This window comes from Aythya fuligula, chromosome 16, assembly GCF_009819795.1.
Source record: "Aythya fuligula isolate bAytFul2 chromosome 16, bAytFul2.pri, whole genome shotgun sequence".
NCBI lineage: Eukaryota > Metazoa > Chordata > Aves > Anseriformes > Anatidae > Aythya > Aythya fuligula.
The window spans coordinates 15,797,149-15,820,065 of NC_045574.1; the positions used below are offsets into that span (position 1 = coordinate 15,797,149).

General features: G+C 45.4%; 1 protein-coding gene across 1 annotated transcript in view; it reads right to left on the minus strand.

Moving 5' to 3' along the window:
* Positions 1-22,917, minus strand: part of CTNNBL1 (catenin beta like 1) — a 46,362-nt gene that overhangs the window by 21,857 nt on the left and 1,588 nt on the right. The window contains exons 2-10 of the mRNA XM_032198345.1: positions 18,346-18,534; positions 15,926-16,032; positions 14,413-14,552; positions 11,165-11,262; positions 8,823-8,916; positions 7,824-7,915; positions 4,834-4,906; positions 4,495-4,553; positions 3,564-3,712 (exon numbers count right to left, since the gene is read on the minus strand). Of these exons, the coding sequence (XP_032054236.1) occupies positions 3,564-3,712; positions 4,495-4,553; positions 4,834-4,906; positions 7,824-7,915; positions 8,823-8,916; positions 11,165-11,262; positions 14,413-14,552; positions 15,926-16,032; positions 18,346-18,534 (1,001 nt within the window). The remainder of the gene's footprint in view (positions 1-3,563; positions 3,713-4,494; positions 4,554-4,833; positions 4,907-7,823; positions 7,916-8,822; positions 8,917-11,164; positions 11,263-14,412; positions 14,553-15,925; positions 16,033-18,345; positions 18,535-22,917) is intronic.

Below are 22,917 nucleotides of genomic sequence, written 5' to 3' on the forward strand. Positions count from 1 at the left end.
AGAGAGATGGGAGCACAGCCACCCCCCGCCTCACACAGCCGGCCGCCAGCACGTCTCCTCCAGTGCTGCGAGGCCCAAGCTCAGAGAGCTGCAGAAGATGCCTTTCCTTTAGAGACCTAGCTGCCCGAACCCGTAACATCATGCAGACTAAACCAAAGATGTATCAACACGCTAGCCCAAAAGCAATTTCCTTTGCTCAGCACAACCACAGCCACGCTCAGCACACGCCGGGCAGTGGTTCTGCAGCGGCACAGCAGCGAGCGCGACCCTGCAGCAATGAGCAGTGCGAGCAGGAGGCTCAGCACCACCTCCTTCCCTGTAGAGGAAGCTAAAAATAAAGTACTTCTCAGGCTAGACAATATAAGAAATGTTTTCAGGGGAAGTAATTGCATATTGATCAGCATTTAGGAAGGTTGCACAGAGCTGATCTCTGGAATATTCATTGGGTTTAAGTTCAGGCTTTTAGGGATCAATAGCTGCTTGACTGGACTGTCTAGAGTTGATTTTATTTGAAATATTTATTCTGCTGGAGGCCAAGTAGTTTATCTTAGTCTTATCTGGGTTTATCGAAGAAACTTTTAGCTGAACACTAATTCAAAGACAAGCATATGTGAGTATCACCAAATGGAGTGACCTCAGTCTTAATGGAGAACTCCGAATTACAACTTTATTTACTAACCATTGTTTCCTCCTTTTAATACCCTTGTGTCTCATAAAACTCTTCTGGTACATTTATTATTCTAAACAGAAAGGTGCAAACATTATTTGGACTTCCCATACTAGCATAACACCACCTCTTACTTTTCCAAATACTAGCAAAACAAAAAATACCAGACTTCATGGAAAGCGCTGCATAAAATGGTTCTGTTTAATTAACCAGAAGATTTAGTAAAGAGATAGTCTAAGTTTCCAAGGGGTCATTAGGAACAGCAGGACAAGAAACCATAAAAGGATTTTAATAATCATAAAAAACATACCCTGACATAGCTGGAGTCAAGCTTTGGGGAACAGCACAGAGTTGTCCATTTTCACCTTGTTTTTTCTATACAGGAGCAAATGTTTTTGTGAGGGCCAGGAAAAGCCACTGAATAGCTTCAGAGCAGAAGGTCACGTTGCCCAAGCGATGCACTTTTCCATAATATCCCTTTGCTGCATTTATCTATGTGCATACAGATGCACTTTCGGTTAATAACTGGGAAAGCCACACATCATTTTTCCTATGCAAGAGAGAATGTTCTTGACACATCCCCTGGGAAACCAGTGGCTGCATCCCCTCCAAACCCTAACACAATTTTACAGTGAAAGCAATAAGCTTCCTGTCAGCACTTGCAGGAGAACTGACATTAAAAGCCTGCTCTTCTCTCTTTGGGCTTTATAAGGCAAACTGCATTTAGGTTACTAAGGCAAGGCTGAGGGCCCGTGTACTGCAAAGTGCTTCCTGACCTAAAAAAAAAATTGAATTTAATTCTTTATGACATTGATAAACTTTCCACTGGTGGCTACCAACCTGCTGAACTATCTTATTTTTGATAAAAACAATACATAAAATCCATACGCCCCCACTGCTGCAGAGATGCAAGGCAAATAATTGTATACATCGTCGCTCTCATCCTAATCCCAAACTGACAGCTTCATTCCTGCTGCCACACGCTCTGTCCTTCAGGACTGCTCTTCTCCCAGCCCCCTCTGCTGAAGCTCCATGCTCGATAGCCCACCCAAATTCCCCTCAACACTGAAAGTCCGGGTCCTGTGCACCGCATCCAGCACACGGCCTGCTACAGTCATCGGTGTGAAGAGCATCAGGCACCCCACGCTCATTTCAGACACTGCCACTTCCATCCAGAAACGAGGAGCTCATGCAGGGCAGCAGCATCTTTTGCTGATGGCCGCACGTCTCAAGTCTCAGCAAAACGGGAAGGAGGCTGTTTTCATTACTGTCTGTAGGAATCTCCCGAGCATGCTAAATGTTCAGCTGAAAGATGCCATGCTTCCCCGCAGCCCTGGGTGCGCGACCATTAAAAGAACAACTTGGCTAGATGCGTTTGGTAGCACTAGATACAGAATCCTGTGTTCCCTAAGACAGTAATGGAGATTCAAGCCTGATATCTTTATTCTTGCACAGCTTATCTATCTCGCACGTCAATAAACTTTCAACTTTGCTTATTCGTCCTTTCATCTCCACAGACTATGGTGCAATGATTAACCACCTTCAAAGTAAATACAGAAACCTGCAGATCTCTCCCCCAGGTTTTCAGAGGACACAGACAGGAGAGAAAAATAATCTGCCCTGTCTGTGGGTATGGAGGTCAATCACGACTGAGTGACATTTCTATTTGTTGTTGTTTACCATCAAGGTATGAAGATACAAAAGCGTAATGCTCCTGTGCTGTTCTCTAGATACCAGTCAGACTGCACGCCTTACTTGCAATGCCAGCCTGCAGGTAGTATGGCCGTGCTGTTCAAGAGCAAGGAGCAAGAAGTTTACTCTGTCCAACTAGGCACTGTTCTCTCTAGATCGGATTTGCAGCATGGGACAATTCCGTTTTTTTTTTTTTTAATAATTAAAAAATAAAACACAAAACAACACACACTCAGGAAGAAGTTTTCCAGCTGGGATCCTGATACAGAGAACAGTAAACATTAGCTTTTCCCTCATTTTTGGACTCTATTAAAAATCACAAATGCTAAGTCCCACCCACATGGCACAAGAATTCCAAGTAATTAGTTCTGCAAGGATAGCTTAGCAGCTTAGTTCTCGAGGCAGAGGGAGGCTTCCCCTCTCGTCCTTAGTTTTGGAGCTTTTCTTTAATTAGCTTCAAGAAAACCCAGTGTTCCTATTTGAATAATCCACATTCAGTTATTTATTCAGTTCCCTGCTGCTGCACATTACCCAGCCATGCGCTGCAGGAATACATCATTTCTTGTTGGTGTTTGCTAAGCAGCCACCGCATGCAGCTTAGCACACCGGGGAAAGCAAGACAGAGCCCCACTGTGCCGGGTCCTGAGGAAGTCTCCTCTCAGAAGCTGCAATCCAGCACCCGTCTAGGAAGCCAAAGGGAACACAGCAGAGAAGCCCTGGAGATTCGTGGTGTGACAAAAGACGTCACAAGTAGAAATGCATACTTATGCCTATTTCACAAAAGGAAATTTTGTACCAACATCCACAAAAACTCACAGCTCAGAAGACACAACATAGTGAACCTTGAACGTGAGAACCAAAGGAAAAAAACATTCCCCTTGCAGAGATCCAGAAGTTCTCTCTTACCTTCGTAGGGGTCTTTTCAATCCTTAGAGAATTAGTGGCCTGACTTATTGGGGTTATTATATGTTGGGATTATTATACATGTATATTGGCCTGACCCTATAATGGGGTTATTACAGTAACACCATTTCTTAGGAAAATGAGAAAAGTGGAGTTCGTATGTCTGAAAACATCAAAGTAGCATGCTGAGAAGAGAAAAACACGCTAGCATATGAATTGTATAAACAGAAAAATACAAACATCTTGCTAGAACGTGTGCTGGTAGCTCAAAAGCATGCAAGAAAGTCACAGTTACAAGTACCTAAGCATCAGATTCATCAGCTGTAGGCCCTCGCCTTTCAAGAAACGATCACGATTGGAGCTGAGCATCAGGCAGGAGCAAAGAGAGTCAAACAGGTTCTCCATCATTTCCTGTTCTTCTGCTGTACTAGGGTTGTGTCGTTTAAACACCTGCAGGACAAAGAACACAAAATTTCCCCAAAACGGAGGGCCCGGTTTGGTCCACACTCCTGCAGAATATGTATGAACGTTTTGCATCACAACCTTCAACACCTGACACGCGGAAGCCTGCAGCCATCAGAGCAGCAATCACACATCACCGATGCATTCTCTCTTGTAGCTGTGCTGCCCTTTTTGCTGTCCTGACTGTATCCCAACAGCTGTGCAGCAGGCTAACGCATGACTAGAAAGACAATGCAGGGCCTCCAAAGGGAAAGGTAAATTCACTGATTACACAATTCACAGAACTATGCGGATAAGCTTGCTAGAAGAGAACACCCAGGCGTAATGCACACCTGAATGATCTGCTCTGCAGCACCCTAACGTACGGACGCTGCTATCACCTATTCAAGAAATGTAAGTGAACAAAAGAACATTTTACCTCCAGCCAGCTCAACAGCAGAAGCAATGCTGCACAGTGCTTGCAGTGGAAAATACTAAAGATGGACAAATTCTAACCTCCTCTCCAACCCTCCACACAAGTATAACAAAATAATTTAACTTTTGTGTACCTCGATGTTAACATCTGTTAAACAGGGATTGACCTCACTTAGCACGGACAATACATGTGAGTGGAAGTTACTGGGGGCCTATGCCACCACTAAACGTTAAGCATTATCACATTTCGGTATCTGCAGATTCCTAGGACAGCACTACACCCAGGATCCGTTCCACTTGCTCACAACCCAGCCTGAGAGTCTCCCAACGGTTGAGGATGTATGTGAATTACTCACAGATAACTGCTGAAGCAGCACATCGATCCCATCCAGCTCCCCGAGCAATTCTCTGTTGTCTAGACGGGAGTGGGGGGAAGGGGGAAAACAGAGAGAAAAATGAAGCTAACTGTCAGATTTTACTGCCATCTAACACTGATACATCAGCAAACAAAATCAATATGGCTTGACAGAGTACAAAAGCTGCAGAAAAAGAGAGGGCGCATGCGTACAGGAGAGAGCATACACAGGAGAGCGAGCACAGGCAAAGGGGAGCCAAAGGCAAAAGAGTGCAGTCATGATCTGAAACAAGCCTGGGGCCTATCCTAACAGAATATCAATACCAGAGGCATGTCTCACCATCATTATTCTGAAGCAAAATAGCCAGCACCTCACTGCAGTACAGCTTGTTGGCATCAAACGGCATCTTAGCCTGTTGGTGGAAGGAACAAAACAAAGACCCATCAGGGCACTGCTCCGTGTTTCACTGAATCTGAAGAACGCACTGATCAAATCACTGAACATATAAGCAACACTTGAAGCAAAACACAACAGCAGCAATTCTGCAGTATGCCTCAGTGACCAAATAATAATTCTTCCTGATTCAGGGGTGACAGTGTGTACGTGTGTCCACGTGCATATGCCAAAAACCAACTCTGATCCTTTGCGTTATCCTACATAATTCCAATTGCCCAAGGTGATTCAAAAAACCTCACAACGGACTCCAGCTGTCTCCTTCTGAGAAGTTTTCCATGATATTGCATGTAGTATGCATATGCATGGGCTCATCCCTATTCTGTAAGGCCGCACCTGCCACCAAAAATGGAATTTCAGAAAACACAGCACAGTAACATTGAACAGTAGCGGTCAAAGTTTGATGAGGACCAAACGCTGCAATTGGCTTTAGCCTGCACAGTCACATAACATTCCTTTCATACACTCCCTCTGCTAACCAGATAACAGAAAGCGGTTTGCAGTTACTATAAAAAAATTAAAAATCTTAAAAATCATCAGTAACTAGCCGTTTGTATTTCACTCTTCAAGAAAAAAAAAAAAAGTACAAAGTAGTAAGTGCTGGGCTTAACACATCCTATTTGTCACCCCCATTTCTCCCCTCTAATACACAAGTACCTGCAGCTTGATTGAGCAAACCTGGCTGTGCCAGGCTATGTGTGGGCCAATTATCTCAGCCACCTACCCAAAGGTCACAGTACACAAGTATCCTGCAACAAAAACATGAAAAGCAGGAAGATCCCAAATGCCACGAGTATTGACTTTAAATAAAGCTTTGCATTGAGAACAATCCCCAAGCACTCTGTAGATGATGGTGTTTATAGCAACCACGTCTCACTGGCATGAAAGGGGGATGTAGGCAGGTGCCTGGTGCTACACAACCCTACCTGCTACCATCACAGCACATACCGACTGCTGTTGTACAAGCGTTAGGAAATAACGTCCTGTTCTTTCAAGGCTGCACAAAACACCAAACCCTGCTTGTGTTTGGAGAAAGGAACTATTAAGCTTCCCCATCTGAGCTTTCTCAGGCAATTCTGACAGTCAGAATACAATTATGCAACCTGAAATGCAGTCAGAGAACAGAAATTCACACCGTGCCATGTGCCAGATGTCCTCACCAACTCCTAGACAGAAACCTGATTTTAAAAATCATCCTAAAGACGGTCTTCAGCAGCAGAGCACTCTACGCTGAGATACCGCTTTAATCCTAAACACATCTGTCAGGGCGAGAGATTCCAGACCAAGTGCTGCCAATAGCAAAAGCTCCTGGGCAAGGATTTTTATTAGCGTGCATCTCCCCACCATGACAGCTTGTAAGCAAAAAAAAAAAAAAAAAAAGCACTGCCTGATCACACTTCCCCAAACCCAGAGGGAGTTAACACATGCCAGAGCAAAGGCAGCACACACATTCGCAAGCCTTTAACATTCATGTTCTGCTGCACCAAGCGGGGCAATCCAAGTTGTGATTATTTTGCTTTCCCAAGTTTCTACGTCTTTCAGCTGCAAGAGTAATTATAAAGCAGACAGCAGACCTACACTCAGTACATACCTGCCTGGAATAAAATTAACTTCACTTTTTGTATTTAAGCGGAAGGGAATATAATTATGTTACTACCTGTAGTGAGAAATTATAGGTTATTTCTGCTAACAAGTGTGTGAGGGGCACAGAGGAGTATCTGCATGATTACAAAGCTGTTAGAATATTTTTGTGACTCAGAGGTCACAGTAACTGTACAGACATTTAAATGTGGAAGTGCTAATGCCTTACTAAACAAGTCAGGAGAAAGCAAGCCCAGGATCCGTTCTCTAAATTTCCTTCACTAGCTCTGTAAGCGAGCCGAACTATCAATTCATTCCCTAGAATATTTTTCCAGGGAATGTTTAGGCATCTTTACACAAAAGACAGAGTTAAACAGTGCAACTCACTGCCACAGCTGCTCAAAATATTAACAAGGAAATGTGAAATCAAAAGGCAATTACATGAGCTCCAAGAAAAAGCCACCACCAGTTAGAGACACCTCTAGAAATCAAAAATGTGTTTGAGATATAGCAAACAAATCCATAAAATACATAAGCTTCCCTGCTTACTGATCAGCTTTTTACATTCCTACTGGTTTTAGCCATGGACCAGAAATCCACTCTACAGGAATCATACAAACAGAGAACAGACACGCTCTGCTGTACGAAGCTTACAATATAATGACAAGACACAAGTACACCCATTTAAACTAAAAATGCAGAAAACGCAAGCTCTGAATTCTAACTTGATTTTTGTGCCCAACAGCTTCTCCACCACACACACAAGCACACGTGCAAACTTGGCTTATTTTAAGCGATGTTTAAAGTTCACACTAAGTGGCTTACAGAAGGCAGGCACTGGCAGCACTCTGCTGATGCCTGAGCTAGGAATGCTAAGGTAATACTCGGGTAGTCAGATCGGGGGTTGTAGCCCACATTCTGTTTTGTGCTGCTGTGAACTCTCTGACTCTGCAATAAAGGGAAGACCATAGCTCTCGTGGCAGGATCAAGGACATGTTAACAAAGAACTCCCCAGAAACAAACAAAAACCAAAGATGTTCAAGAGGACACGTTACAGGTAACTTCCCAGGCAAACACTACAGAAATGAGACACCTTCTGCTCAGGGACACACCACAACACGTAGAGCTCCTTACACATAAAGCCAGCTCTTCCAATTTTGCTAGTTTACAACAAGTTAGATGGAATATACAGCAAGTTAGATGGAATGCTACCTCAAGCACAGCAGCTTCCAGACCAGTGGTTTGTCAGTTTTTATTGTGCTAACTCCCAAACGTTAACAGAAAAAAAAGCTCACCTTCAGCCTCTTGAGCAACCACTGCATGAGGCCCTGCTGCGCAGCTTCTGTGCACATCTCTGGTCGGAACTCTGCCATGTTCTCCACGATTGCTGAGAAGAAAGGCACAGAAAGCATGCATTTCCCCCATCCACAGTTCAGCTTGCACCTGTATCAACACAGCTTTGCCAGGTCCTTTCTAGGGCCGCACTGTTCTGGTTAAAGTTGCATCCTATTTGCAACGCTCTGTTTTTTGAGTGAGACTTCAGCTGGGGTGTATGACATTGTCTCACTGTTTTGGGCAGCGTGACACCAGCTCTTGCTGGAAGCAGCCTAGGATACCTGCCCTTTACTGAAGTAACAATGCTCACTGCACAAAAAAAAAAAAAAACAAAACACAAGATTTTACTGCTGCTGTGCAGGAACAGAAGTCCAAAACTAGTTTCCAGTCTGCCTCATTCTTCCAGTCCCTGGGAAGGACAAAGATTCATAGGGATTACTGTCCTGAATGACTGAAAGGTGGGGATGATTGTCTCAGTGTTAATAAACGAAACACGTTGCAAAACAGTTACTGTGCTGTGCAAAGACTGAGGAACAGAGGGGTAATAATGATGTAATTGTATGAAATGCAACCGTTTTACTACCTGAAAGTTAAATATATTGGTAAGAAACAGCACACACAACCGAGCAGAGCTCACAGACAAGTACACAGAAAATACGTGGTCAGTAGAGCATCCATTCTAGTCCAATACACAGAATTTCATCTATGTGCACATTAACGTAACGGCTCTGGGAAGAGGCACCTCACCACTGCTCGTGCAACAAATGCTAGCTGAAGGGGTTAGACTTCACCGTGAGTTACAATTGTGCTTGAATGAATCCTGCACTAGGGTCTCTACCTCAGTGTTGGCAGCTCAAGGGCAGGGCAGGTAAGAAGGAAAGGAGGGGGTGGGATAGCCCTCCCTCCCCACGTTGTACAAGAGGGGCAAAGAAGCGAGAGGCTGTGCAGCAGCCACTTACCTAGCGTGTTGTGGACACCATCAGCTTCCTCCTTCACACTTTCATCCAGGCGCTCTAAATTCTGGACCAGCAACGCCACAACTTGGCCCTCCACCTAAATCACCGTGGTCACGGGAGAGAAAAACATGAGAGAAGACTGAGAAAAGGAAAAGAGAGGAAGAAGTGGAGGGAGGAAAGTCTAAAACAAAAAATAATCAATAAGCCCTACTGGAACATCCTGCTAGACATGATTCTGGTTGGGAGACAATAACAACCTTGCTCTAAAATCTCAGAAGCAGCAAAGGATTCACCAAACAAATCTGCCACTATGCTTGTCTTAATTAAACAACTTTTAGGTTTCAGATTGAACAGAAAAACATCTGGAGGAAAAAACAAACCTTGTCACACACTTATTTCCCACATCAACCCTGATTGATTTATAATCCCACAGAGTTCTGAAATGCCAGGCACCACAAAGCACCTCACTCTAGCTAGCTCTCAGCTCTGCGAGCAGTTCCACTTTCAACGTCTTACCACTGGCCTGTCTACATGTTTGTTATACCCTCCACCTTAATAGGTGCAAGAAGCTGAAGGCACAATGCTCACACATGCAGATTCAAAGCTTAGTAAAATGAAGGCGCCACGTTGCCTCCAGAGAGCTAACAAAACCCCGACAGCAAAGCCAGAGCAAGAGCAGGAATCTACACGGGCAGCGGAGGTTGCAGCCCTCTCGCCACAAGAAGTCTGCTCTTAAAGCTGGAATTGGACAGAGTCCAGCTTGACTTCAGCTAACCCCCTATTGTGGAGCTAAGCTTGGAAGAGTTGAACAAAATAAGATTTGCAATTCAAAACTCTTAACTAGTTTTGTGCTCAGTGAAGCCAGGGAAAAAAATACAAACCTCAGCTGCTGGGGAAGGCAGCGCAGCAATCTTGTCAGATAACCTCACACATTACACTGACTTTTTTTAAAGTAATCTAAAAAGCAGATATCCAAACTTGTCTCCCAGGATATGCCAGACTTGTTTCTTCCAGAGAGAACAATAAAACATCTAAAACTTGGCTATTATCAGTGAGTTGGTGACAAGGCAAACAGAGAAAGAACTTCGCTTGATTTACCACAGAAAACATCTTCCCTACCAGTCCTCTCTGCCACTTCATTCATCCAGCAAGCCTTCCGTGAAGGCAGAGTAATTAAGAGCAGCCAAGAGGCCAGCTGGAGGAACCGAGCTCCCGGCCACTGTCATTAACCTTTGGAGGTAACAGCGGCTGGACGAGAGGGATTGCAGGAGAAAGCACGGCAGCCAAACAACAGGAAAACAATAATTCTCCCTCGTTCAATTTCAACACAGCAGTTACAGGACAAGACAGCCACAATGTTTCACAAGCGCAGCAATTCACCAACGGAAGCTGCCTGAAGGTAGAACAGACTTTGAGATCTAAGTTCTGCTGGACATCCCTTCTCTGAAGAGTGCTTCTGCTCAGTTTGGCACCCTCCTGCAGCCGAGGAGCAGGAGGCATGCAGCACAAATGCCAAGACACCAGGAACTGCACCGACACAGAAGATGAGAGGCACCCAAGGGAGTTAATCAGGTAGAGAGCATTTAAGACCAAGCAATGTATCTGCTGCTGCACATAGATCACTGTACAGGGTCGCTTCATCTCTGTGGCACAAAGATCATTAGATGTAAACTCTCCACCACCCTTAAAATGCATTAGCTCTATTACATGAAAACTTCCAAGCTTGCAAAAAAAAAAAAAAAAAGCATAACCTCACTATAGGGACATTTCATGTTTCAAAAACAAATCATCAGGCTTGAAACAGGAGTTACTGGGTCGTAGTACACCGGTCTAAGCAAGAGGTCAGACTGAAAGGTCACAATGGCCCTGCTGTCCTTCATACAACAATCTGAAGTCATAAATTCCCAGGTAAACAGAGATCACCCTTCCCACAAGAAGGAAGAAAAACACAGATCAAGCCCCAGATTTCAGTAAGAGGCTGTCCAAGTCACAAACATTTCAATAAAAGGCTGCCCAAGTCACTCCATTCTTCCTCCCTGCATGAAAAAACCTCCCAGCCTACACAAGTTTTGAAGTAAGAGCGCGTGCCTTCCCCAAACGAAGAGGTCTAACAGCACACAACATCCTGCTCCTTACACTCTGGCATTCTGTTCCAAAGGCCTGCTGTGCGCCTCAGTACAGCACTTCAGCTACAACGAGCATACAGCAGAAGCAGCTAACTGCATCATGGTGTTGGCAACATAAATAAGCACAGCTGCAGAAAATGGGGGAGCTCGGAGCATCCAGTGCTGTGCTGTATACGGCAGGTGTTCAGCCAGTAAAATCACGTGGAGCTTTCTACTCACCAGCGCATCGATGAGGACTTCAGCTCCTTCTTCACTCTCATGGAGAGTATCTATATCGGTCAGTTCCTGAAGCAAGTCTACCACAGCTATGGAAACATGTGCTGGATGTTAAGGACAACCAGGACGGCAGCAGACACGCAGTAGCAAAAGAGCATTGCTCCTAGGCTAGCGAGCTCCTGACCGGACCCAGAACTGGCAGCTCGTTAGGGCACAGGAACACTGGACCCAAGGGTACAGGGACTACTACAGCAGCCTTCATGAACACCACATTCAGGGGATCCTGACAGCTAGGAACGACAGAAACAATCATCACCGTGTGCTTCCTGTGCTAGGCAATTTCACTGTTGCTTGATGACACTTTTAATTTTTAAATCAAAACTTCTATAGTTGGCATAACTAGGCATCATCTTTCATTGTCAGGATCAAACATAACAAAAGAGAAATGCATTATAATAATCTGATTTGGGTGTTATTCTCTCAGTGATCCCCCTGCTAACCTGACAGCACACGCCTAACAAGGCCAAGGCCACCGCGTGGAGCAGCAGCAATAACCCCCTCTTGCCTGGCCCAATTAAGGCAGCGTGCTCCTCTAACCACGTCCCTCACAGGAGCAGCATCGTTTCTGCCAGCCCAATTTTCACTCATTAACACTGGGCTGCATAACACACAGTTCCCCTGACTGCTACACAGCTCTCTGGTACAACGAGACGTATTCCACCTCATTAGAGCCACTTCCCTATTCTCTCAGACACTCTGATCAATCTTGCCCAATTCCCACCGGGGCAGAACAGGGTATGCAGCTTCCTGCATGTCCTATATAACAACTTTGTGATGAATCTCTTTAAAATTCACAGGCTAACAAACCAGCCTCCCAGCTCTCCTATTTGTGCGTTTGCTCAGGCACACACGGAGCAGTAGGAGAAGGATTTGTATACATCTGTCCTTAGCAGGGTGATAGCTGCAACTTATCTAGTCTCAGGAAAGACTGTCAGAGAGCTGCCTGTTCCAGTCCCAAGTTAACCTATGTACAGCTCTGCTGACGGTGTTTATTAGTATGACTGCTGCTTTCATCACACTTTACAGCAATCCTTAACCGAGCCAAAGCTATCTGTACATTTTCAGGACAGGTAGATGTCACTTACAGTTGCTAATGCCATCAGGAACTCAACCAGAAGGGTGTCACGCCGTACTGGGCAGGCAGCCACTCGTGCTTGTATAAAAACATTGTCAGGGGAGCCAGGGCACAAGTTTGGAAGGCAGTGTGGAGCACAACTCAATAAGCAGGTTAAGAGAAAATAACCTGCCTTGCTTTTATGCTGCAAGGAATCAATTATTAAGCACCAAAAGCTGGAGGAACAGGCCAGTAGGAACCTCGTGAAGTAGGACAAATCCAAGCCCTGACTCTGGGATGGAGCAAAGCCATGCGCTGGGGCTGTCCGTGGAGGTGACAGCTCTGCAGAAAAGAATCTGGAAGTTCTGGAGAAGATGAGTCAGCAGCAGCACGCCACTGCAGCAGCAACGGCTAATTGCAGGCTGCACTGCATCCTCATGAACAAAATCAGCAGGCCAAGAGAAGGACTTTCTCTTACCTGCTGCTTGGCACTCATGGAGCAACATCCTGAATGTTTTGTTCAGCTGTGGGCGCCCCCAGTACAGTACTGGGCTCATCAGAGCACAGGACCCCCTACAACGGTCAGGGGATTAGCAGATGACACACGAGGCAACTGAGGGAATGGGGTTTGTTCAACCCATGTCAGAGATAAGGTAGGATCTAACTGAATCATAAAGGCTACTGCTTCCTGTTAGGTGCTACACGGAAGACTGAGCCAGATTTTTCTGATGGTGAGCAGCAAAGAATCAAAGTTACAGCAGAAGAAATTCAAGCTAGATTTTCAAAGTCTTCTGAAGAAGCATATCCAGAGATGCAGTGGAATCTCCATCTTTAGAGAGAATTAAAATTCAACTTAACAAGAACCTGATCTAGCTTAAAAGTTGGTCCTAAAAGAGGATTGGGCCAGAAACCTCCTATTGCCCCTTCCAGTTTACATTACTCCACGATTCTACCATGTTTCCAACAGATGTACCCACACCTCAGAGGGCATTCCCATCTAGGGAGCTTCTGTGGAGGCTTCCCATGAGAACACCAGCTGTCCTACATAATTTAGGAGATGGAAAAACAACTTTGTTTCAAGCTTTCCTGTCTTTAATTAAATCTTGTCAGCGACCACCTTCCATTCACACACTTGGTGTGAAACTAGCTCAATCTCTGATTCAGCAGGTTATTTCTACTCTCCCTTGGACACTGTTTTTCTCTTTGCATTAGTTCCTCTAGACACTACATTTAAATCACGTCTGAAGAGCCATTTGCTTAGAGCTCTCCTGAAGAATCTTTTTCAATTTGTTTTAACAAAGTCATTAGAAAACTTGAGCTGTACCAATTTCATTACACATCTAGATGCTTCAATTTAAGTGTTTCTCTTCTCTGTACAGGCAGCAGCACAGGGAAGAGGCATTACTACAGCCTGTGTCCTGCTTCCTACAGATCTGAAAACACTTCAGCAGCTTTATAAGAACTCAGTTTTCTCCCAAAATTGCAATCCACAGGCCCTAACCTAACAGACAGACAAGTTGCAAACCAAGTTTAAAAAAAAGTTTGGTGGAAAAACAGACAAGTCCTCACCTCCAGCTGTGACTCTAGGACACAACTTCTCATAAAAAAAAGGACAAAGTTGTATTCCTGTGCACTCCAGATACAAATCAGCCCAGCTAGCGCAGGCAAAAATCACTTCCTTGTGAGTGAGAAATTCAAAGATAACCTGTTAAAACTGTGCACATAGTTCACAAAAGGCCTGCGGTGTCCAGCAAAAAAATAAGAGTAATGAAACTCTGGTGCCCACGGAACTGGTTACGCATCACAGGCATTTCCCATGTACAAGAGTAAATTGTTAACAACCATCAACTTGAGAGTGATTTTCATTACAGGTCACAGATAAAGAAAGCAGTGGCATTTGCTGTTTTGCATGGACAATATGCTACCACATCAAGGTTAAGCTAAATACAAGTTAAAATAGCCAAGCACAAGGATTTTTAAAACTAACAGCGCTTTTCACTTAAAAAAAGGTACAAACTCAGTGCAGCGGGGGAAAAAAAAGAGAAAAACATGTAGTCTGTGAAAGCAGGATATGAGATGACAGAAAAGTCTGCTGAAAGCCTCTCATGAGAGAGCTGCTGTAACCACTGAAGGATATCTGTGTTGTCGTGTCCAAGCAGCCCGAGAAGAGACTGCACAGCATTCAGCTCCACCAGCAGGTGGTACAGGTCCGGCATCGTCGCGATCACATGCATTTCCTGAATGATGTCATTTAGATCCAATTCTGATTCCATGAACCTGAGGCAAGACAAAAAATAAAAAGCACATGAATTGTGGTCAGCAGACACAGCCCTTCACCACAGAGAACAACGCCTTCCCCAAGGCCCCAGGTAAGACTGAGTCACCCCAGCTGCACATGGCCCCAGCATCTGATGCTCCATCATCGCATCAAATGACTGAATCCAGACTTCCTACAAGCAGTTTGTGCCCCACCCTGTCCTACATCTGCCCCTTTAGTTTACTCAGGTAGCAGGATAAACCTTCCTACTATATCGTTTACATAGTAAAAAGAGTAGATCTGTTCCAATTCTATAAATCAGTTACAGAACCATAGAGATTATAACTACACATGAAGAAAACCTTGCATATGACATAAATACTCCAGCGATGCACCTCCCCTACCTACTCCATACTGACACGTGCGTTATCTTAGTCTGAAGTGAAGACCATAAAAAGAATTTAGACAAAGGAAAGAACACTACACTGGACAAAAAAATACTGGCATTCAAGTGTAGGCAGAAATTAATTTAGCTTGAATAACAGAAGAAGAGGCTCGCTGGCAGTGCAGGTGTGGCAAGGAGCATCCTGAAGAGCCTCTGGCTTTCAGAGCCCACCCAGCCACCTGGCCCACGGCATCGGAGAGCTCCGTCAGTACAAAGCAGTCCCCTCCGCACACGGAGCGCTGCCTGCATACAGAAGCACCGCGCCTTCCCAGCCAAATCAGCACACGAAATGATGACGTGACACCCTGCTTAATTTGGGAAGCAGAACTCACAGCCCCGGGATCAAGCTTTCAGCCCAGCCCCCGGTATCTACCACCTGCCTGCCAGCGAGAAAAAGCAGCACTGCTCAAAGCAGCGTGAAGGAGAAACCCCCCTGAAAAAGGAGAGACTTGGAGCACGGCCAATGATTCTCTGATGCCAACTGCTAATAAGACTGGCGTCAGCTTACACTTTTGAAAACAAAGCAACTTATTTAGATATGTAAAAGGAAAAAAAAAATCACAAAACCTTATTTAACGTTTGTACTCCCAAAACAAAACCAGCATAACCTACAATTTTAGGACTGAAATTTCACAGTCTTTCATATTAACAATAAGAGTTTAATGAACTAAATCTTCTCCCTTTATTGCTATTTATTTTCTTTATGCCACAACTGCAAGTGATTTTTTTTAAACCATATACCTGTCTCTACCAGAAGTCTCGATAACGTCATTTCTAATTAATAAAGTTAGTTTCAAATATAATTGATAAGAACAACATGGCAATAACAGCTATTATGGAAGTTTTATGGAACTGAAAACATCTGTATTTTCAAGAAATTGATTTAGGGCTGAAACGTAAAAGTAAAGGCAACAAATGGTAATGCAGAGGGGCCAAGCATGATCTTACTTCTCTGGATTGTCCGGAAACTTGATCCGCAGCTCCTGGTTTTTGTAAGATCGCTTCTCAAAGGTGAGAATCATCTTTTTCACTGAACTCTCATCCAAAGGTTCCTCCTAACAAAATTGAAAGGCAGAAACCAGAGCTTACCACTTGGATGGAAGGAACAATTCCCTGGCGTGCAGCAAACAGGGGAGCGCAGCAGCTGCGGTGGGACCGCAGTCAGGCCCCGACGCTTTGGGTGCAGCGAGCAACAAACCCCGAGCGCTGGCCACCTCGCTGCAGAAAGCTGGCAGAACTCACAGCATCGCTATTCATTTATCGACTCGCTGCAGCTTTGACCTAAGCAAGCTCTGCAGAGCAAACCCTTGTAAATTGGGGTTTAATAAACCAGAGGTTTACCAGGAGGCTTTTTTGCCAGAAGAACCAGAAGAGCTTCCCGACATGTTCTGAATCCAAGTATCAGTGAACAAAAACAGTGTTTTGCTGTGACCTTACGTGGCGCCACCAGTGCCTCGTGAAGCTTTCTGCTTCTGACATATTACAGTAAATTTCCATTAACAGCTTAAGCCCACAGGTAGTTTCCTTTCAGAAGTCCATTGTGCCTTTTCTTTTTGTAGGTCTACATTTAACTGTCTGTAATTTATGATCTTTTGTATTTTTCTCACTCGGATAAGCTTTCACTTCTCTTTTAAAGTCTTTTTCTAAAGAAAAAAAAAAATCAATATTTTACTCTAGTACTTTCTTTTTATTTTGGAAAGTCTTCCAAAGCATTTCTCAGCTGGCATTATACATTTACTGTACGTTAGTAGCACACCCTTAGCTACCTCCCTGTTACTTCCTTTCCTGCTTTGAATGTCCTACTTCTAATTAAATATTGCTATCCTAGATTTTCTTGTGTAAGCTCTTCCTTCTTCTCTTTTCAACTATTTTATAACCACTACCACAGAGAATTTCTCAAAACAGAAAACAAACCAGGCCTATTCACACCTTATGCCAAGCTGCGTGCCCTGCTCGCTGTTAAATCGAGTTGTTCCTGGTATTAAGGATTCTTTACGCAGTGACTCAAAGCAGCAATCTTCTCTGAGATCAACAAAGTACCAACTTCTTTAGCAAACTGCATTCCAGTAATAACAGCAGTCCATGCAATGATCATTAAAGACTTCAATTATTATTGGGATTTCCTACTTCCTCACATTCAGCCTGCCTCAGCACTTCACAGCTCACCTCCCCATCCCATTCAAGTAATCAGTGCTACAGCACCCAACCCATATTCCTCCTTCAGGGGAATTTCAATCCACCAAGGGACTGTTGCAGACACTGACATTGCTTCTTTCTATTTTATTTGACTCTTTTTTTTTTTTTTTTTTTAATATATATCACTGTAACATCTCTATTAGGATCTGCTTTTTATGCATTCCACGTTACACTGTCCTACAGATTAGCCTCCTTCCATCAATTTTACTGAAAAAGAATATTCTGATGGCACATGGATTAACGGTGTTCCAAGATAACAAGCAAGAGATTCGGGTTCCAAAGAAACCTCGGACCCCAGCCCTTCAGATGCCTGGATGGGAGAACTTCACTTGACAAAGACTTGCACACAGCAGGAAACCAGAAGACTCTAGCCAGGCAGCAGGACTCTTGGCTGCATCCGTTCACCCTGCAGCTCAAACACTACAGAAATCCTGCGTTATCTTTCTCAAGTAGCAGCAGCAACTGTAACGGCAATAGCTCACCATAACAGAAACAAACAAGGGAGATTTTCAGAGATGAACTCTAGCAATGCTGCACGCAAAGGACAGGGATATTTTACAGAGCTACATGATTCTGCAGTGGTGAGTACGCTTTTTTATTTTTAAATCAAACAGGACACAGGCAGCAGGAAACAAATATCTCCTAGATTTATACCAATCCGTGTGTCACATTTATAAAGTGATCTTTTCCCTGGCCCTTGGCAGAAAGGCCAGTGCTGCATTGGATTTCTGTCTTCAAGGCTTGAAATCATTTACCCTTGACAGCTGCTACCCCCTCCTCTGACCCAAGACCTTTCTCGTGTAGGAGAACGTTTATTTGCTGCTGCAGCATAGCTGGATGGAAGGGGAGAGGGAGAGAAGCTATGTGGCAGGGGGTACTGATAAAGAATAACGGAGTTAGAAAACTATTTAGAATCTAGAAACTATTTCCTAAATATATAATTTAAAAGGTCAATTGTGTATTCCTAACCTAAAACAGAAAAGAATTGAAAGCTTTTTATTATTGTTATTATTATTATCCCCCCCAGTCACCTTCTTTAGACCTTCAGAGGCTATCTGTGAAAGCAAAACCACCTCCTTCAGTTACACAAGGCATGCGCCACGGTATGAAGCAGAGGTCACGGCGAAGGGATCTAGCTTCTGCCTATTTCCCGTAGGACTCTAGTACTTTACCTCCTCCTCTTCCTCTTCCCCATCCCTCTCGATTATCTGAAGAAGCTTCTTCTTCTCATCATCTGTTTCTTCCAGAGCCACGGACTCCTCCTCCCTGTGACGGCCGTGCTCTCGTGCGCTAGCTTGTTTCCGACGTGCTTTGATTTCTTCCTCCTCCTCATCGCGGGGCCTTTTTGTCCCTCGGTTAGGCTGAAGGCAGAGAAACGAGGTGAATGAACACAAGCCTCCTGCGACCCTGACAAACCAGAACAGCAATACTACCAGAACACGGAGGAAATTCTAACACGTTATTTAAAACATTTGCTTACACAATGCTTAACTCTGAAAACTGGAGAGGAAATTAATTTAGCGAGGTGTAACGGCACATGGTGAGGTGAATCTCTGCCAGCAGCTATGTCAACATCCTCCCGTGTTTGCTCTATGGACACGATTCGTGGGAAGGGGTCGGCATGGAACAGGTCAGTACTCCACAGACAAGAGGTGGTCAGACTGAACTGCTCGGTGGTGGCACAGGGACAGCCCTAAGGGTCCGCAATCAATCAGCTGAGACAATCTCATGTTTTACATGCTCAGGCACACGGCAGTGAAAGAGGATTTTTCTCCCCGATAGTACATGAGCTTATGCTGAACTCACGCACGCCTCCTAATTCCCCTTGGCTTCCCCCATCCCCGTGTCTAAGGGTTGCCAACAGTGAATGCAGAATCAAAGCCCGCTGTAACGCATGTGAGTCAGGAGTGTTGTTGCTGCTGCAGTTCTGCAGGGGTTTGGCACCAGATAAAGCAGCGATTTGCTTGGAACAACCTATTATTTTATCCTATAATTTCCACTTAATAGACAAAATTAAACATAATTCGCCAGGGACAAGAAAAAGTCCATTAACTCTAGTCCCATGTTTTAATTCAACCAAAAGGGGATGAAAGCATTTGAAATAGCAGGAAAAACTCTCTTCAAAAATCAACGAAACGATTAAATTTGGTCTTGCTCACATTTTTTTTGAAGGACAACCAGGCAGGAATAGCAGCATTCTATGCTCTGTAGCTACAGGAAAGGAGAGCTTAATTCATTATTGTTTAACAAGTCTGTGTTAAACACGGAAAACAGAAAGTAAAAACATTCGAGCTTCTTATCAGCCACTCAAGTTGCCTGGAAGATGATTTCCCGTTTTATTAGCTCTAACACTTGCCCAGCCCATTTCAGCATGCATTGTCTGGCACCACGAGCCAGCTCCTCCGCTTTGGGGGCCCCTTTCCCTAAAATCACAGGAGTCACACCATGTTTGATGACCACAGGGTCTGCTTTCCACTGAGACTGACCCGAAGTCAGGAAGAATCCAAGAGAACCTACGAACAAAGCGCAGAGGGAGCAGGCGAGCCAGCCAGCCAGAGCAGGGCGTGTTCTGGGGGTATCCCTGCTGTCACCTCTGGGCAAGGTGCCGAACCAGCGCTCCCCAAAGCCGGGCTCACAGAAGCTCGGGGGCAGCGTACAGCCGGAGCCAGGTGCCTGCTCCCAGCCAGACCTCCTCAAACCCGCTGGTTATCTGCCTTCTCCCTGCAGCTGCTCTGCTGTTTCCATCACAGACGAGACGCTCCTGACTTAAGCTCTCCTGCAGCGCTCCCGTGCACTCTTAAAGCAGTTCCCGAGCTCATAATTCAATAGCTGTGAAGCAGCAGCACGCCTGGAGATCCTTCAAAATGAAAAAGTTATTTGCTTGGAGTGTGGGTTTTTTTTTTTTTCCTTAAGCAGATTCCCGTTACTTATCTTCTGGGCACATTAAAATATAATTTCACGTAGATCAATTTCGAAACAAATACATCACTGCCAAAACCCAATACTTTAAACCATTCCCAAGCAATTAGCAACCCCATTAAAGGAAAGAAAAGAAGAAAGAGATGCTTCTAAATGACATCATCTAAGGAAAAATCTTCAGTAAATAGATATTCCTTACTCCGTGCCCTCAGCAGCACACAGGTTTCTGTCCTTCTGCTTCCTGCTCAGTAGCGCCCAATTCATTCTGAACTTGCTCTGACAGATTCACATTACAGCCACACACAGAAATTAGCAACCTAAGTCCTGGCATTTACAGGAAGAAACCTTGCAACATTTGCCTTGGATGTTCCTCATTTAAAGTCTCAGAAAATCATTCCTTGCTCTCATTTCTAAGCATTAAAAAAGAACCAAAAAAAACCCCACAGATAAGACTGACTGCAGTGAAGGCCCACAGGAGCTGGTGGTTTGTCAGACACAAAGCAATGTAGCATGGCCAGGGACTCTATCACCAGAACAAAACCTAAATTAAAACTCCATCATGAAACCAAGCCCATTTCCTCTAAGTACACAAGCCCACAGCAGCAGCAGTTACGTCCTGTCTCCATCTCAATTATTTTATCCTTTTTTGTATTTATGTGTTGCTGGGGAGAGGGATCTTCCGTAGCACGCCCCAGCAGTCGTTAGGATGCGTTATGGCAGCGCCCAGCACGCAGCCATTAGCGCTGCCGACGGATTGGCAAGAGGCAGTAATTGAATTCCCAGGCAAGCCTTATTAAGCAGGCATTAAGGTTTTTCCTTTTGTTATTGATGCTTTGCTAAACCTTGCTGGGAATATTGCAGCTTCCACCCCGCACTGGTAAAACCAAGAAATCACGGCTCAGTGCGACACCGGCGGTCCTGCTCCCGTCACAGGACAGCTCGGCCACCCGCTGCTGATTTAGGACCTGCATCACACTTCTGCTCCTTGCATTCGTACCCCGCAGGACCGTCAGCGACCACAGCCATTAAGCCCATCCATAGCTGGGCTCCGACGGGTGCGCGTTGTTAAGCAGCCCCATTCTTGGTGTCTGAACACATTTGTTTAAATAATTTCATAGCTTCGCACACATCTACTTCAGCGTTAGCTTTCTGGCAGAGCAGGGCAAGTTAATTGTTTAATAAATAAAAGGTGGGCTTGTGTTACTGCGCTGTGCTGAGGTGCATTTGGCAAGAAGCTGGAATTCATTACGAAGCGCACAAGGAAAGCATTTTTAAATTGCATTATTAGTTAAGCTTAATTTTGTTCCTATTGAATGTAGCCCACCCGCAGAAATTTCTTCAGGAGACATTTCCAGTTAAATCTGACACTGCTCCCACCACACACACACAAAAAATAGGAAAGGGTTTAAAAAACCAACAACTAATATTCATAAAATGCAATAAATTAAAATCTGTTGATTGGTAAAGAAGGAATCTGTCCCTCCGCTGTCCCCCAGCTGCAGTTGCTCTGGGGATTAAGCGAGGTGTCCCAACCCTTCGTCACAGCCCGGGGTTGGGAGCCCCGGGTGGCAGAGCCCTCGTCCCCACCGGTACGGGGCTCGAGCAGCAGGAACGCGAGTGCTCCCCTGGCGGGCTGAGCAGGGGACAAGAATTGTGCCCTAAACCGATTCAGGGCCCTGCCTCATCTTCCCCACAGCAGCAATAACGCAGCAGAGCCAAGACAAAACGCCCTTGGGAAGGTGGAAGCATCGTTCAGACCCAGCCTTCGTCATCAGGAAGCTTCAGAGAAGTCTCACAAAAGGAGCCTCACGTTACTGGGACATCTGTTTTGTAAGTAACCTCGTTACTGCGGAGCTCTGAAATTATTTGCTAATGAAATCTGAAATCAATCTCCAGTGATGCAGCTCCTCCCGAGGCCGTGCCTCAGCCAGCTGCAAGCTGCCCAACGGAGCCGCTGCAGAAAACCGCCCGCTAGCTGCCGGGTCAGGGACCCGAAAGCAAGCCCCAAATCTCCAGAGGGATCCTCATGGACTTCTTGATTTTGTTTGCAGCACTTGTGACAAATCCAGCTCCCACCAATCTTACTTCTGGTCTCTGCTCCTGGAGCACAGCACCCTGCCCGGCCCACTGCCAGCTGCAAGAGCGGCTGAAGGAACAGCCGGGGGCCTCTGGGTGCTCCTCCACACCCCATCACACCACTGAGGGCAATGGCAACGAGAGCCCTGCGCAGGCTGCACCCGCACGGCGCAGGTTATTCCTGGAGGAGAACTAATCCCCTTCCTCCCCCCAGGCTGCGGGCACAGCTCCTCGAGGCAGCCTGCCACCGTGAGAAGCCCACGGCTCGGGAAAAGGCAGGAGAGCAAAGCCTGAAGCTTCCTCTCCCCATCCCACATCAGAGCTACCACACAAAAATCAGAACCAAAGCCGTACATAACGGCAAGGAGAGCTGAAATCGTTCCCTTTACTCCCTCCCCAGAGAACTGAGGGAGAGGTCTGAAAGCAGCCGGAGCTGGCTTTGTCCCGAGCCACCCGCTGGCATCGGAAACCAGGCCCGGGGATCTGGGCACGGTGTCTCTGTGCAGAGCAGCAGCAGGATTTAACCAGCAGTTTAGGCCATCTGCGAGTGTTTTGCAGCTCCACATAAAGTTTATGGGTTCCTGAGCTTTGCACAAGCTGCCAGGTGCAGGACCCTGCTGCTCTGTAGCTCCTCACCACAGGAGGCTCCTTCCCCGCTCCGACAGCCGCTTGGTGCCAGCCCACGGCACGGTGCCCGAGGTCTCCCGGGGTTGGCACCGGGGCAGAACAGCTTTTTGACCAGGCAAGAG